At 38.6% G+C, this 12,344-nt stretch overlaps 1 protein-coding gene across 1 annotated transcript; it reads right to left on the minus strand.

The window, feature by feature from the left end:
- Positions 1-11,116: 11,116 nt before the first annotated feature.
- Positions 11,117-12,046, minus strand: OR10V1 (olfactory receptor family 10 subfamily V member 1). The gene has a single exon (XM_074231714.1). The coding sequence runs from the start codon at positions 12,044-12,046 to the stop codon at positions 11,117-11,119; it is 930 nt and encodes a 309-aa protein (XP_074087815.1).
- Between the last annotated feature and the right edge of the window lie 298 nt (positions 12,047-12,344).

Consider the following 12,344-nt stretch of genomic DNA (forward strand, 5'->3'; position numbering starts at 1 on the left):
TCTATTTGAATTTGATACTGGTCTATAATATCATCCAATTCTTGGAATCATGAGAGGCTATTGCAGTGAGTTCTTTTCTCTTAAAATTGCCTGTCCTTACAATGTTATTCTTATTGTGTAAATTGTTCTGCCCATTCTGCTCATTTCATTCTACATCAGTTTGCTCAATATTCTCTAAAACCACAATTTTCATTATTTCTTATAATATAATAGTATTCCATTACATTCCTAAAGCAAAATTTATTCAGTCATTGGATGGGCAGCCTCTTTAGTTTCTAGTTCTTTGTCACCACAAAAAAAAAGTGGGGAGCTGAAATATTTTTATACCTGTGGGTCAATTTCCTCTGAATGCTGTCTCTTTTGTGGAATAAACTTTGTCAAAAATATGCACTCTAGTACCTTTGGGAGAATAGTTCCAAATTGCTTTCCAAAATGGCTAGAAGATTCACAGCTCTATTAACAATGTATTAATGAATCTATTTTTCCCACAGTCCCTACAACACTTCTCATTTGCCCTTTTTTTAATCAAATTTGTCAACATGGTGGTGTGAGGTAGAACCTCAAAATTACTTTAATTTGCATTTCTCTACTAATTAGTGATTTGGAACATTTTCTTAAATATGCTTTTTCATAACTTGTACTTTTCCTTAGAAAACTGCCTATTCATATCCTTTGCCAGTTAACAAATGGGGGAAGGCTCTAAATCTTACAAATTTTATGCCTTTATCACATCCTTATCAGAAAACCTTACAACAAAGATTTTTTTCCCCCAGTTGCCTGTTTCCTTTTGAATTTTAACTTTCTGGGTTTTGTTTGCATAAAAATTACCCAATTTTATCTAATAGAAATTGCCCCATTTACCTTCTATTGTTTCCCTACTCATAGAACTGAAAGATCATTCCCTCACTTACTTTTCTCCTTTATTTCTAAACTCTCTCTTTATGTCTAAGTCAATTAACCAAAGTGTGAGATGTTAGTCTATACATTGTTTTAGCCATTCTGCTTTCTGTTTTTCCCAGTAATTATTACTGAATATTGAATTCTCACTAGGGCAGCTGAGATCTTTGGATTTATTTAACATGCTATCAAACATTTGCTTCTATATTTTATGTACCTTATCAACCTCTCTATTTCTTAATCAGTACTAAATTACAGTGATATTGCTTTCCAGTATGGTTTTATAATACTACTCAGGTCCTCTTCCTTCCCACTTTTGCTTCCCCATTGATCTCTTGAGATTCTTGACCTTTGCTCAGCTAAATGAATTTAGTAACATTTTTTTCTAGAATTTTTTTGGAAGGCAATATGGCTTATTATAAAAAGAAGTACAAATCTATGAATAAATACCAAATTTTTACACACAGTAAAGTCAAGGAAGGTGCAAAATGAAGGTACCAGTAGTTAGAGATAATCAGTCAAAGTGGGCTTTTACACTTTATTTCACTGTTCTACAGACTTTCTCCACCATGCCCCAGAACCTCATAATCTTAAAAGCTCCTTTCTTCCCTGGAGGTCACATATTAGAAGTACCCTGTGAACCTCAGTTTCCCTGACTGATTGGATCACTGTCCTCCAATTCTTTTTTTTAATTTTTTTGCAAGGCAATAGGATTAAGTGACTTGCCCAAGATCAAACACCTATGTAATTTATTAAGTGTCTGAGGTCAAATTTGAAATCAGGTCCTCCTGACTCTAGGACTGGGGTTCTATTCACTGCACCGCCTAGCTTCCCCCTCTCCCCTCCATTTCTTTCCAGCTTCCTTTCACATGTTGTCTTCCCCATTAGAATACAAGCTCTTGGAGGACAGGGACTTTCTTTTAACATGAATCTGCACATTTAAACCTATTTTTAAAATTCTTGTTGTATGACTAGCTGATTAGTAACTACATAAAGCAGTCAATAGAGAGCTAGACTTGAAGTCAGAAAGAGTTGGAAATCTAACCCACACTATCTGGGTGACCCTGCAAAGATACTTAGTCTCTGCTTGCCACAGTGTCTTTAATTGTAAAATGGGGATGAAACATCTACTCAGGGATGTTGTGAGGATCAAATGAGATATTATTTGTAAAACAAGTCCGAAAGGATTTTAAAATGCTAGCTATTCCTATCATCCACAAAGATGAACCACAACACCTACACAGGAAACTAGCTTAACTTGGGTCTAATTAACCCAAATCTCCTTAATTTTGGAAAAAGTTTTACATAGAAACTTAAGAGTCTGAAGAACCTGGGTTCAAACCCTGTGTCAGACACTGTGTGACCCTGACCAAATACTTAACTCTTATATGTCTTTGTTTTCTCCTCTATAAAATGAAAGGGTTGAACTTAGCCAGCTTTCAACCCTATGATTATCATCTGTGGTGGCCAAGGCAATATCCACAGTGTTGGAGTTAGAGCTCTCAGAAGTAATACAATTATGAATATCACATCTCATACAAACTGCTACAAAGAGGATACTCCTTGTGGAAACAACAGAGAGAACAAAAATGCATAAACAGACATGAACATAATATTTTGTGGAATAGTGAAGAGATATACCTAGTTGAAGTCTATTATTATCTATATGGGAATTCTGGAAAAATGAGAAAGACTAATATAGATTGAAGCATACTATTTTTTTACTTTCATTTTTTTCTTTTCTTTGTGTCTTCTTGCACAAAATTACTAACATGGAAATGTTATACATGAGAGGGAGGGATGGAATTTGGAACTTGAAACTTTAAAAAACTGAGAAAAATAGAATGGATAAGGCTGGGATTAGTCACAGAGAAGTTATTACTTGAGGAAGCTGACAATAAGAAGCTATTGTAAACAGGAGCAAAGAGTGAAACCTTGTTTTAAGGATATTCATTTGACTTTTTACATCGAGCTTTGCCCTGAAATTAATTGGCCTAAAGGAGAATGCACTCCAAACTGTTTTTGAGTAACCATGAGCCTGGACCATTGACATAAGACTATTGTCTTAGGGGTTGGTAAAGAGGATAATGACCAGACACTATGCTTGCATGAAGAGTTGAGTTGGAAGTAGACCTAGAGAGTCCCTGCTCTCACCAAAGTAGACATTTTGTGAAGTATCTAGAAATTTAAGATGAAAACTGGACACATTGTGCAAAGGAAAGGATTACTCCTCCCAGTTTGTCTTCCAAATTTCCTCTTTCTATAGATTTCTCCCCAAAGAGAGTCTGGAGCCTCATCTGTTCTCTCTGTTGAAGAACAAAGAAGAAAAATCTTTTCTCAAGCTCTCACAAAATGCTACCATTAATGCAGGCAGAGTGGAGGCATCATTTTCATGACCAATCTGGAGAACTCAATGAAAATGATCAAGGCAACATTCACTTCAAGGAAATATTTTTGATGGCTACACAAATTCATCATAAACTTGGCTAGAAACACCTTACTCTTCCACTTTGCTTTTTACTTCATCCTTTCAAAAATTCTCAATAAATTTAGTTATGATACTTTTTTGCAAACTCTCAGGATACTCCCAAATACTCATATGTCCTCTATGATGCAAAATCATCTTCAAACATCTGAGTGAAATCACGTAAAATTGGATTCAACTTAATAAATATTAATTAAGACCCTACAAGGGGGTGAGGAGAGGGTAGCTTGATGGCACAGTGATAGAGTACCAGCCCTAGAGTTAGGGACCTGAGTTCAAATTCAGCCTCAGTCACTTAAAAATTACCTAGCTGTGTGACCCTGAGCACTATAGCCCTATTGCCTTGCAAAAAAAAAAGACCCTGGGGCGGTTAGGTGGCACAATGGATAGAGCACTGGCCCTGGAGTCAGGAGTACCTGAGTTCAAATCTGGCCTCAGACACTTCATAATCACCTAGCTGTGTGGCCTTGGGCAAGCCACTTAATCCCATTGCCTTGCAAAAATAAAAAAAAAAGACCCTACAAGGGGTTAGGCACTGTCTAGGCCCTGGATTCAGAACGACAAAAATGAAATAGTCACTGACTCAAAGAGCATATAAATGTATACATACATATTTGTATATTTAATATATATAAATACATATATATATATAAATCTCCAACTATAGAAATGCAAGTGGTGGGATTCAAATTCATAATCTTTGCATTCAATTCATTTCTACTAGAAATCTAATGTGCTATCTATTGTAACAGAACTTTTTAAGGACGTTTTAAACTTTTAAATAGTAGAATAGTAAGTAGGTAATAGAAGTAGACAGTGTGGATCTAGAAGTCAAGAAGATTCACCTTCCTGAGTTCAAATCTTATTAGGAGGCAGCTAGGTGGCGCAGTGGATAAAGTGCCGGCCCTGGAGTCAGGAGTACCTGGGTTCAAATCCGGTCTCAGACACTTAATAATGACCTAGCTGTGTGGCCTTGGGCAAGCCACTTAACTCCATTTGCCTTGCAAAAACAAAAAACAAAAAAACAAACAAATCTTATTAGTTATGTGATCCTGGGTGAATCACTTCACCCTGTTTACTTCTGTTTCTTCATCTGTAAAAAGAGTTGGAGAAGGAAATCGAAAACCACTTTAGTATCTTTGCCAAGAAAACCCTCAAAAGGAGTCATAAAGAGAAGGATATCATTGGAAAAATGACTAAACAACCACAGTTATTTCAGTTAATGGAAATATGGGGCAGCTAAATGATTCAAGAATGTCAACCTGAATTTGGGAGGATTCATCTTCATGAGTTCAAATCCAGTCTTAGACACTTACTAGCTGTGCAACCCTGGGCAAGTCACTTCACCCTCTTTGCCTCAGTTTTCTCATCTGTCAAATGATCTGGAGAAGGAAACGACAAGCCACTTAGCCTTCTATGATGCAGAATTATGTTGGTATCTCAACCAAGAAAACCCCTTACACAGATATATATAACAATAATAAGCAGCAGAAAATTAGTAATGAATCTTGCCCACTGAATTTTCCTCTAATTCCAGCCCAAATTCATTTGAATATTGAGCCAAAGAGATCTTGACTAAACAAACTGGGAATATTGATATGTTATTGTCGTTCAGACATTTTCAGTCCTCTTCCACTCTCACCCCATTTGGGATACTGAAGACTTAATTAACTCCCAAAAAGGAATGGGATCAGAACAGGAAAACAAGGTACACAGCAACATTTTAAATACAAACACTTAAGAACTCTCATCAATGGAATGATCAATCATGATTCCAGAAAACTGATGATTATTTCTCTAGCCTATCTACCTCTGAAAAGTCAAATCAAATGTACCAGAAGATACAGAGAAAGGTAAAGGACAGGCTCTGCCCTAGAGTCCAGTGCCTAATCAATGGGGGGAGACATCATACCAAAAAACTATGTGCATACGAGACAGATAAATAGAAGGTAATCTCAGAAGGAAACTAGAGGAAGGGAAAGAAAAAAGTATCCTGCTGAAGGTGAGGTTGAAACAGACACCTAATAGAAGCCAGAGGTACAGACTAGGAGGTAGAGTATTCCAGATATGGAGAATAGATAGTCAAATCCAGAAGTGGGTATTGGAAGAAATGTAAAGAGATCATCATAGTCTCCAGAATGTAGAGAGTACACAAAGTGGAGGAAAGTGTCAAACAACAGGAAAAGTGTGAAGAAGTTGGGTTGTGAGGGTCTTTGGAAGTCAAATGGATTTTATATTTGACTCTGGAAGTAACAGGGAAGTCACTGGAATTTGTTGAGCAGGGTGGAAGGGGTCAGACTTACTGGGTGATGTGGACAAACCTACAATTTGGGAATGTCATTACTGTTAGAGGATGAACCAGAATGAAGAGACACTTGAGGAAGGGAGACCAATTAGAAGACTAATGCAATGGTCAAGGTATGAGGTGATGTGGACCTGCACCTGGGTGGCAATTGTGTAAGTGGAGAGCAAGACATGATTTGGAGAGATTTTGTGAAAGAATAAAAGTAATATGGGGCAGCTAGGTGAGTGGATAGAGCACCGGCCCTGGAGTCAGGAGTACCTGAGTTCAAATCTGGCCTCAGACACTTAATAATGACCTAGCTGTGTGGCCTTGGGCAAGCCACCTAACCCCATTGCCATGCAAAAAAAATAAAATAAAAGTAATAATGACAGCTAGCATTGACATCATATTTTAAGGTTTGTAAAGTGCCTTCCAAATGCTAAACATCATATACATTTGATCCTCACAACAACTTGTAAGTTAGGTATTATCATTATCCCCATTTCACTGATGAGGTAAACCATAATTAAGTGACTTCCCCAAGGTCAAGGTCACATACCTAGTAAGTCTGAGGAAAGATTCCATGTTAGGAATCACTCTGACTCCAAATCCCCTATTTATACCACATATCACCCAATTTAGCTACAGATTGAACAGATTCAAGATGCAAAATAAAAATTTTCTGACAGATAATGTGAAAATTTGCTTTACTTGGCTATTTTTTTTGTTTCAAAGATTTTGTTTTTATTTTTTTAATTTCTTTTAAAATGTTGGTAATGGGATGGCTAGGTGGTGTAGTGGATAAAGCACCGGCCCTGTTCTCAGACACTTAAGAATTACCTAGCTGTGTGGCCTTGGGCAAGCCACTTAACCCCATTTGCCTTGCAAAAACCTAAAATAAAATAAAATGATGGTAATGAGAGAAAGAGGAAAATTCATGTTTGTTGATTTTTTTCATGCTTGTTGATTTTAAAATTAGTGAAAAAACTCAAATCTTGAGAATATCTAATTCCAAATTAGGCTTTAATTTCTACCCAAAAATACCTAATAGAATAGAAAACATTTAATCTTAGCCAGTCATTCAGCCTAATTTTTGTTACCTGGGTGTATCTGACCAATGAGATCAGCCTGCCCTCATTGGGAAGAGGATGTAGTGTAGTCAATTTATCCCAGCAGAGGTGTAAACAAATGACCTTTGGTCTACAAAAGTGCTGGGAAGAGGGCAGCTAGGTGGCACAATGAATAGAGCATCGGCCCTGGAGTCAGGAGGACCTGAGTTCCAATCTGAACCCAGACATTTAACAATTACCTAGCTGTGTGACCTTGGGCAAGTCATTTAACTCCATTGACTTGTGGGGAAAAAACAGCCAAAAAATGTGGCAGGAAGCAAATTAAAATATAATTGGGAAATGTTTGACAAAATAAACAGACAATATTTTTCTTTCTTTTTTTTTTAAGGTTTTTTTTTGCACTTTTTTTTTAGTTTTTGCAAGGCAATGGGGGTTAAGCGGCTTGCCCAAGGCCACACAGCTAGGTAATTCTTAAGTGTCTGAGATCGGATTTGAACCCAAGTACTCCTGACTCCAGGGCCGGTGCTTCATCCACTGTACCACCTAGCCCCCGAGACAATGTTTTTCTAAATTAATTTGTAGCCCATAGGAATTTATTTCTACTTGAATTTGACACCACTGTCTTTGCAGATTATAGTTGAGATAGTGGGGGGGGGGGCAGGGAGGACTTGAGCAGCTGAACCAAGAAATTAATAGGAGCCAGTGGTAGTCTCAAAAATACCAGAGTCAACAGTCACCAATTATCTTGATACCCTAACTCTACTCTGACCCACCCCCTCAATTACCTATTCCCATCAAATAAGAGCCCCAGAGCCTTTGGCTTTTCAAGATCAGGAGGAAAACAAACTTACTTCCTTAAAAGGAGGCAGCTTAATCAGAATGGAGGGTTGAGGGAACTGAGTCCTGACCAACTGACTCCCTAGTTCTTTGGCCTCTCCATTTTCCTCAAGAGAACAAGAGGAGAGAGAGGTGTGCCTGTCACCCTATTTATCCTAATCCAATGGTTTTTTAATATTTTTTTCTATTATGGACTCCATTGCCAGTCTGATGAAATCTATGGACTCCTTGGGAATTTTTTTTTAATTTGCAAGTAAAGGAAATGCTCATTTTCAATTAGAGAGTAATAAAAAATAAAGCTGTAATTTTTTTTAATCAAGTTCAAAGACCCCCTGAAATCTAACCCCAACCCCCTTGAGAACATTTGGATCCCAGGTGAAGAACTCCCTTTCTATGAGACTTCAGAATAGCATGGAAAGACTTGCAAAAGCAGATGTTGAGAGAAGTGAGCATTAGCCACAATAACAGCACCATTGGGAGATGATCACCTATGATAGACCTGACCATTACAGCATTACAGTAATCAAAGACAATACTAAAGTACTTGTGGATGGATAATACCATCCATATGCAGAGAAGGAACTGAGAAGCTTAAATGCAAACCAAAGTTTATTATCTTCCACTTTTTAAAAAAGTTATGAATTATGTTGGGGGGTTTTTCTAATTTTTTTCTTCCTTTTGGATGTGATGCTTCTTTCACAACCTGACCTAATATGGATCTATGTTTAGCATGGTTATAGATGTCGAGTTTGTATTATATTGCTTTCTGTCAGGCAAAGAGAAGGGAAGAGAGGGAAGGAGAAAAAGTAAAAAAATGATTATTGAAAACTATTGTTATATGTAGTTGGAAAAATAAATAAATAAATTTGAAATGTTAAAAAAAAAAACTATCCCTAGACCCATTATTCCCCATCTCCTAGAGGTTAAGAAAGCCCATAGAGAAAAAGGAAGACAGCAAGAGTAAGAAAGAGAAGCATTTTTTTTCCCTAGTGACTCCCTATTGGTGCCTGTGCTCCCCTGACATTCCACATAACCTCCCCACCCTCCCATGGAAGCCCAACCTCCAAGCCCCTGGGTCTTCATTCATCTGCCTTTATAGCTTTATCCCCATTGACTTCGGACTCTGTGATTAGCTTCCCTTAGCCATATCACTATAGCTCATTTCCCTATTCAGTTCAACGAGCAATTATTAAGTTCCTACACTGACCTGTGGTAGAACCTTTTGAGCTTGTATTGGTCCTATTAGCCACAGTTGAACACACTGTACCTTGACTCCAATACCATGATGTCACTGACCTTCTAAAATGAACAAACAATAACGAAAATCAAGCTTCTTGTACCCTGACTCCACACCTACACTGTGTCTAATACTCTTAATCTCTACCAAGACAAAAACTGACCCTGAAAGATCAAAAAAAAGGGAAGTAGCCCTTGAATGGAACTTTGAAGGGAGTCAGGCTTCCAAGGGAAGAAATAAGGAAGAAAAATCATTTCAGACCAGTGCAAAGAGTTTATTGAGTTTATTGAATAGGATAGAGACATAATTGCTTTCTTTAACTACTTTGTAAGGATAAATTGAAGGAAGAAGAGACTAGAAGAAGACACTGAGAAGACAAAGACAACCTCAGGAAAATCAGGAAGACCTCTGATAAGAGGTTTTATAGTAACCTCTTAAAAGAGGCTGCTACAGTGAGCAGATGAGGGGGAGGAGGGTCTGTGTTAGGGTGGTGGTCATGTGAGTAAAATATAGGGACAGATGTAGGCATTATTGTGGAGCTTAGAATGAAAAGATTTGGATACTAATTATATATGTGGTGCGAGTGAGAAATCATAGAAGATGCTGAGGTTGCAAACCTAAGTACTGGAAGGATAATGCTGCTTTTAACAGAAAAAAAAGGAAATTCTGCTGGGGGTAAATTTAGGAGAGAAAGCTAATGAATTCTGGTTTTGATATGTTTTACATGATTTTGAGGTTTAGGTGTCTACAAGACAACCACTTTGAAAGGTCCAACTGGAATTTGGAGATGTGCCTCTAGGGCTCAGTAGAGAAAAAAGGTTGAATAAAAAGATGGAGAGTCATCTTCATACTGATGATAAATAAATTCATGGAAGCTTATGTAGTCATTGAATGATAAAATATAGTCAGAGGAGAAAAGATGGCACAGCTTGGAGCCCTGGTATATATGTCCTCCTGGTATGGGTGCAGGATATGAATGATGAGTTAGTAAAGAAGGCAGGAGACAAGTAGAAAAAGAAACAAGGAAGGGCAATGTCATGAAAACACAGAAAGGGGGTGGCTAGGTGGGGCAGTGGATAAAGCACTGGCCCTGGAGTTAGGAGTACCTGGGTTCAAATCCGGTTTCAGATACTTAATAATTATCTAGCTGTGTGGTCTTGGGCAAGCCACTTAACCCTGTTTGCCTTGCAAAAAAAAAAACCCTAAAAAAAAAACACAGAAAGGAGAGGCTCTAAAGGGTAATCAGGAGTGAAATGTTGAAGAGGGGATAAGAAGTTATAAGGATTGAAGAAATTCTATCCAGTTTGGCAATTAAGAAAGCAATAACTTTGGAGAGAATAATTTCAGTGGAGCCAGAATAAAAGAAGCTCGATTTTTGTTACTGTTTGTTCATATTAGAAGAGGTCAATGACATCACGAATTGGAGTCAAGGTACAGTGTGTTCAACTGTGGCTAATAGGACCAATACAAGCTCAAAAGGTTCTACCACAGGTCAGGCACAAATAATCCATTTGAACATTTGGGATGGAAATATCTCTAGATTCATGCATCTCACATTTCTTTTGAGGCCATTTCAATTCTGCTTTGCTCATAGAGCACAGTAACTTTTATGATGCAGGCCCACCTTGCTGGGTAGTTTTGTGCCTCTCATCCTATTCTCTCATTTAACCAATGAGTAGACTAAAACCCAGGAAAGGAAACAACTTGCCTTGATCACACCAGTGATCTCAGGTATTAACGAACACACACAGGTATTAGATGACAGAACTGAGCATCAAGCTCTGGTCTACTGGCTCTGAGCCCAAGGATCTTTAATAAAAACTCACAATTTTGAAAAGCACTTTCAATTTTTATAAAGTATTTCTTTCATCACAACCTTGTAGGGTGGGTCAAGTGAATCATCTTCATTTTTAAAGATGAACACATTGAGTTTCAGTGATTTGTCCATGATCACACAGCTGATCAGAATCAGAGTGACTATATAAATCCAGATGCAAAAGGGTTCGATAACTAGGTGGTTCAGTAGATAGCATATTGGGGCTGGAGTCAGGAAGACGAGTTCAATTCTGGCCTCAGCTACTTACTAGTTTAGTGCTTCTGGGTAAGTCACTTTATTCTGTTTGCCTCAGTTTCCTCAGTTGTAAAATGAGATAAAGAAGGAAATAACAAATCTCCAGTATCTTTGCTAAGACAGCCATGAAGAGTTGGACATGACTGAACAACAACATGAAATGATTCCCATTCCAGTCCTCTTACCACTGTACCCCCTCTGGTAATTTCCAAGGGCATGATATCATTCATTTATACTACATCCACCACTTTCCCAGGGTTCTCTGAAGGGCATCTTTCAGTTCCTTGTTCCTCATACTGTAAATCAGAGGGTTTAAGATTGGGGTGACAAAGGTGTAAACCACAGACACCACTCGTCCCATTTCAGGAGAATAACTGGAGCTAGGAGATAAGTAGATGAAGCTCGTACAGCCATACTGCAGCAGAACCACAGTGATATGGGAGGAGCAGGTGGAGAAGGCCCTGCGGCGCCCTTCCACGGACTGGATGCGCACGATGGCTGCCCCGATGTAGACATAAGAGATGGAGATGAGCATGAGGGGAATCATCAAGACAATGAAGCTAATGATGTACAAAGCAGTCTCATGGGTGTGGGTGTCTGTGCAGGCCAGGCGCATGACTGCGGGCATGTCACAGTAGAAGTGGTAGATCTCATTACTGCGGCAAAATGGGAGCCCAAAAATCAACGTTGTCAGGGGCAGGGACAGCATGAAGCCTAGGACCAGAGATCCAAGCGTCAACTGCTGACAGAGGCGCCAACTCATGATCAGAGTGTACCTCAGTGGGTAACAAATGGCTACAAACCGGTCATAGGCCATGACAGCTAAGAGCACGCAGTCAGCTCCACCCAAGAAGACAAAGAAGAACATCTGCGTCCCACACCCAGGGAGAGAAATTGGGGTTTTCCCCATGGTCAGGAGGTTGGCCAAGGCCAATGGAGCAATAGCTGAAGTATAAAAAATCTCCACAACTGCCAAATTGGCCAGAAAGAAGTACATAGGTGTATGAAGTGAGTGGTTGGCCTGGACCACAAGCCCAATGGTAGCATTTCCACTGAGACTTATCAGGTACATAGCCAAGAAAGCCACAAAAATCAACATCTGTACCTGAAAATGAGATGAGAATGGGCGGAAGAAGAACCAGACCATTTCTGTTTGGTTTTCCATGAAAACAGCTCCTTGGACCTATAAAAAGAAATGAGGACATAAGTATTTCAGAAAGAGCTTGTTAAAACCAAAATCATTTTCTAGAATTTTCAACCTCCCCACTACGACTCAGAACAAGTCATGTAAACTCTCCATGCACCTGAACAAATGTCTAAGAATATGAATTGCAGATCAGCCATCAACCTGCCTTGGTACAGTGGGTTTTTCAGCAGAAATGCCCTATGCCAGTGAAATCTGAAGGAATTAATTCTACCCTAAAATCATATATACATTATAGATATCTATATTTGCATATTAA

This window comes from Macrotis lagotis, chromosome 3, assembly GCF_037893015.1.
Source record: "Macrotis lagotis isolate mMagLag1 chromosome 3, bilby.v1.9.chrom.fasta, whole genome shotgun sequence".
Taxonomy (NCBI): Eukaryota; Metazoa; Chordata; class Mammalia; order Peramelemorphia; family Peramelidae; genus Macrotis; species Macrotis lagotis.